The sequence below is a fragment of the Nothoprocta perdicaria genome, unplaced genomic scaffold (genome assembly GCF_003342845.1).
Source record: "Nothoprocta perdicaria isolate Ctin4 unplaced genomic scaffold, notPer1 scaffold_287, whole genome shotgun sequence".
Lineage (NCBI taxonomy): Eukaryota > Metazoa > Chordata > Aves > Tinamiformes > Tinamidae > Nothoprocta > Nothoprocta perdicaria.
Genome location: NW_020455518.1, coordinates 169361 through 174043, shown reverse-complemented (window position 1 = coordinate 174043; position 4683 = coordinate 169361). Strand labels below are relative to the sequence as shown.

The window sequence follows — 4683 nt, the reverse complement described above, 5'->3', positions numbered from 1 at the left end:
CCGCACTACGGCGTCTCCGCCGCCCGCCTGGGCGCCGCGCGGCAGGCGTTCCCGTCGGGCGCCACGGTGCGCGCCGCTGACGGCATGATCTACTCCACCATCAACACGCCCATCGCCTCCACGCTGCCCATCACCACGCAGCCGGCCTCGGTGCTGCGGCCCCTGCTGCGCGGGCTCTACCGGCCCTACGGGCCGGGCGGCCTCGCGGCCGTGCCCCTGGCCAGCCTCACCAGGGTGCCCGTGGTGGCGCCGCGCATGCCGCTGCCGGCGCAGGGCTTCTACCGCTACCCGGCGCCCGGGCGCTTCCCGGCCGCCTCGGCGCCGGCCGTGATGGAGACGCCCGTGTACCTGGGGAAGCCCGTGAGCACCGCGACGGGCGCCGTGGCCAAGGCTCCCGGCACCACGGGGCCACAGAGAGCGGAGGCCGCCCGGGAAGAGGGGCCGGCGGCGGGCGCCAAGGAGAGCGTCCAGGCGGCACCGGCGGCGGCTGCCGTTCCCAAGGCCGAGGCAGCTCCGGCCGCCGGACCGGCTCGCGACGAGAGGGAGCGCGAGGAGGAGCGGCAGCGGAAGCAGCAGGAGCACGTGCTGCAGCTGGAGCGGGAGCGCGTGGAGCTGGAGAAGCTGCGGCAGCTGCGGCTGCAGGAGGAGCTGGAGCGGGAGCGCGTGGAGCTGCAGCGGCACCGGGAGAAGGAGCAGCTGCTGGTGCACCGCGAGCTGCAGGAGCTGCAGTCCATCAAGCACCAGGTGCTGCAGCAGCAGCAGGAGGAGCGCCACGCGCAGCTGGCCCTGCAGCGCGAGCAGCTGGCGCAGCAGCGCCTGCAGCTGGAGCAGATCCAGCAGCTGCAGCAGCAGCTGCAGCAGCAGCTGGAGGAGCAGAAGAGGCAGAAAAGCGCCTTCGCCGGCGAGGCCGCCGCGCGCCTGCCACCCGCGCCCGACGGCGCCGCCGACGTGCCGAGGGGCCTGCCGCCCAACGGGCAGTTCTGGCCGCCGCCGGGCCAGGCCTTCGTGGGGGCGCCGGGCGCGGGGCAGGAGGCGCCCGCCGGCCCGCGCTACCCCGGCCTCCCGCGGCCGCTCAGCAGCTCCGCCTCGGACATGTCCCTGCAGGCCGAGGAGCCCTGGGAGGCCGGCCGCGGCATGAAGAAGCGGAACTCCATGCCGCGCCTGCGCGACGCCTACGACAAGGAGGTGGTGGTGAAGAAGATCGCCGACAGCAGCGTGCAGACGGACGAGGAGGACGGCGAGGAGCGCTACCTGCTGTCGCGGCGGCGGCGGCCGCGCCGCAGCACCGACTGCAGCGTGCAGACGGACGAGGAGGACAGCGGCGAGTGGGAGCAGCCCGTGCGGCGGCGGCGCGCGCGGCCCTCGCGGCACGCCGACGCCGAGGGCAAGCCGGAGGGCGCCGCCCGCGGCACGGCCAGCGTGGCCATCCAGACCATCAGCGACTGCTCCGTGCAGACGGAGCCCGACCAGCTGCACCGCGTCTCGCCCTCCATCCACATCACCACCCACGACCCCCGCGTGGAGATCGTCAAGTACATCTCGGCGCCCGAGAAGACGCAGCGGGGCGAGAGCCTCGCCTGCCAGACGGAGCCCGAGGCGCCGCCGCCGGGCATCGTGGTGCCCCAGCTCACCGTGCCCACCACCATCACGCCCTACTCGGCCAACCTGCAGATGGGCAGCGCCGGGCCCCTGGACCCGCACGCCGTCCGCCAGCCCACGCTGGGCAAGTTTGAGAAGAAGAAGCCGGACCCGCTGGAAATCGGCTACCAGGCACATCTGCCCGGCGACTCCCTCTCGCAGCTGGTGACGCGGCAGCCGCCCAGGTCCCCGCAGGTCCTCTACTCGCCCGTGTCCCCGCTCTCCCCGCACCGCCTGCTCGAGTCGTCCTTCGCGACCAGCGAGAGGCTCAACAAGGCGCACGTGCCGCCGCAGAAGCACTTCACGGCGGACCCGGCGCAGCGCCAGCAGAGCCTGCCGCGGCCCATCAAAACCATGCAGCGCTCGCTGTCCGACCCCAAGCCCATCAGCCCCACGTCGGAGGAGGCCGGCAAGGACAGGTTCTCCCTGTACCAGCACCCGCTGCTCCCGGGCAGCCAGGTAAGCGAGCTCGGGGAACCCTCTTGGGTGAGCAGCAGCATCAGCCCCAGTCTTTGCTGGGGCTGATGGCACTGAAGGGAAAGGGAGCAGGAGGGTCCTGGCACGGGGAATTGCCCCCGTGCTGCCTTCTGCCCTTTGCCTGGGCAGGGTTTTCCTCGGGCCCTCGCCTGGTGCTCCCGGACCTCGGGTCTCCCACAGCCTGGGGCTGCGGTGGGTGCCAGGGGCAGGGCGCTGGGGCCCCGTGTGGCTGGGGAGCAGTTTGGGGCAGTGCAGCCCATTCTGGTGAGGGAGCTACGTGGGCAGCACTGGCAGAGAAGGGCATGTGGATCCAGGCCTTCCCACCAACTCCTCGGTGCCCGGGGGAGCCGACCGGCAGCCCCTCCACATCCCTTTGGGGTTCAGTGGCACAAAGTGGCCATCGAAGGAGGACTGCAGAGAGGCAACTGGAGACGGGCTGGCTTTGCAGGCTTGGATCTGCCGGCCGGAGGTAGCCAGAGGCACTGAAATCCCTGGCAAGCAGCAGGAAGGGAGGAGCTCATGGAGGCGCTGGAGGAAAGGCAGCCTCGGCACCTCGGCACGAGCCCTTCCCCTCCCAGGGCTGAGGCAGGGGCCGGTTGCTGCTCCTCCCGGCTACCGGAGCCCGTGCCCAGCGGCTGCCAAGCTCGGTGCCCCCAGCACCGTCCCGGTGCCAAGCTCCGTGCCGACGCGCTCTCCTTCCGCTCGCCTTGGTCTCCCGCCCAGCGCCAGCGAGCAAAGACAGAGTAAAACCGCTAAGAGCAGAGCGGTTTGCGGGCTGGACCGCGGCGGAGCCTCTTGGCCCGGCTTCCCAACGCAGGGAGCAGGTTGTGCCCAGGTTCCTGGCCCTCCCTCTTGCATGTAGAAACAGCCGGCTCCGCAGCAGGAGAGTGTCCGGCGAGGAGTCCCCTGCCCGTCCCCATGCAGCCCAGCCTGTGCCTGGCTCCCCAGACCAGCCTCATCCCACGCCGGAATAACCTTCCTCTTGGAGCGCAGCTCCAGGAGGCCCCAGAGGACCTCTCAGTCTCATTAGTGCTCCAGCAATTAATGTTTTCCAGGGCTGGCTGCCTGCAGCGGCCGGCGGTGCCTCCGGGCCCGTGCCGGTGCTCCGAAATCCTCGCGCCGGTGGCCGAGCAGCGGGGCGGATTGCAGCGTGTCACAGGGATGCTCCTCCAGCCCCGTGCCAGCTCCACACCGTTGGGCTTGCCACGTATCCATGAGCACAAAGGAGCTGGCAGCTCCTTCGTAGGGGCTTTTAGCCGCCCCTGTTCCCTTTGCCTACCCCAAAGAGCAAAACCGATGCAAAGTTTTAGCTTTCTCCCCACACCGAGACCGCCCCCCCAGGCACCCACCCCGAGGGTCCCTGCACGGCGTCCAGGCCTTGGCTGTGATTTGAGCGCAGAGAACGCCCAAAAACCCCTTTCTGCAGCAAATTGGGCTGCGATTCGGGAGGAAACTGCCCGGCACCGAGTGTGTCTGGGCAAGGGGCACGTCGCAGCGTTTCCAGCTTGGCCGCCGCTCGGCAGCTTTCTGCGAGGCCAGCAGCAGCCCCAGGCCCCTCCGCTGCCACATCCCCGCACCACGGCGAGCAGCCGGCGCGCGGTTTCACCGCAGCCCTTCACGGGGCGTCTCTGGTGGCGCACGCGGGGCCGGCGCGGCGCTTGGCCGGCCACCGCTCCCGGTAATCATTCATAGGAAGCGCCCTTTCGGTTACTTCCATCCTCCTTGCCCCGGTTTGATATCAACACGGCTCACGAGTGAGGGGCCACGCGCCAAAGCGTCGGCGTTGGCACAGAACGCCGGGCGCCTCGGCAGTGCTGGCGGAGCCCCCGTTCCTGGCTATCCCAGGGGGGGAAACATTCCCAATGGGGAGCCCGCGCTGGAAAGAGCGGCCTGGGAGCCCTGCGCTGAGGGTCCTTGGGGTGCAAGGAGCCCCTTTTGCCGAACGGGTGCTGGGCTGCGGGGCGGTGCGGAGAGCGGGGCCGCGGCGGAGCGCCGGGCGTGACGCGTCTCTGCTTGGCTCCTAGCTGGCCTCGCTGCAGGCGAGCGCGCTGACGCGCAAGGTGAAGCGCACGCTGCCCAGCCCGCCGCCCGAGGAGCCCCACGTGCCCCTGGCCAGCCAGGCGGCCCCGCACATGTACCTGGCGAGCCTGGCGCCCAAGGCGCTGGCGGGCGCCGCCGCCGCCGCCGCCGTGCAGGTCACCAAGGCCAGCCTGCTCAAGGACATCGACCGCGACCTCAAGCTGGTGGAGCACGAGTCCACGAAGCTGCGCAAGAAGCAGGCCGAGCTGGACGAGGAGGAGAAGGAGATCGACGCCAAGCTCAAATACCTGGAGCTGGGAATCACGCAGCGCAAGGAGTCGCTGCTCAAGGACAGGAGCGGCAGGGACTACCCCTACCTGAGGGGTCTGGGCGAGAACAGGGACTACATGTCCGACAGCGAGCTCAACAACCTGCGCCTCTCGGGCTACGAGGGCGCGGGGCTGCTCGCGCGGCCCGCCGCCGCGCCGCCCGCCCAGTACGCGGACTTCGCCGGCGCGCCCTACACCTCGGCGCCCTCCTACGGCACCT

The 4683-nt window shown here is 70.8% G+C and overlaps 1 protein-coding gene across 1 annotated transcript in view; it reads left to right on the top strand.

Moving 5' to 3' along the window:
* BSN (bassoon presynaptic cytomatrix protein) overlaps positions 1–4683 on the top strand; it is a 16194-nt gene that overhangs the window by 8528 nt on the left and 2983 nt on the right. Inside the window, exons 5-8 of the mRNA XM_026041533.1 lie at positions 46–582; positions 643–804; positions 907–2097; positions 4140–4664. Coding sequence (XP_025897318.1) covers positions 46–582; positions 643–804; positions 907–2097; positions 4140–4664 — 2415 coding nt within the window. The remainder of the gene's footprint in view (positions 1–45; positions 583–642; positions 805–906; positions 2098–4139; positions 4665–4683) is intronic.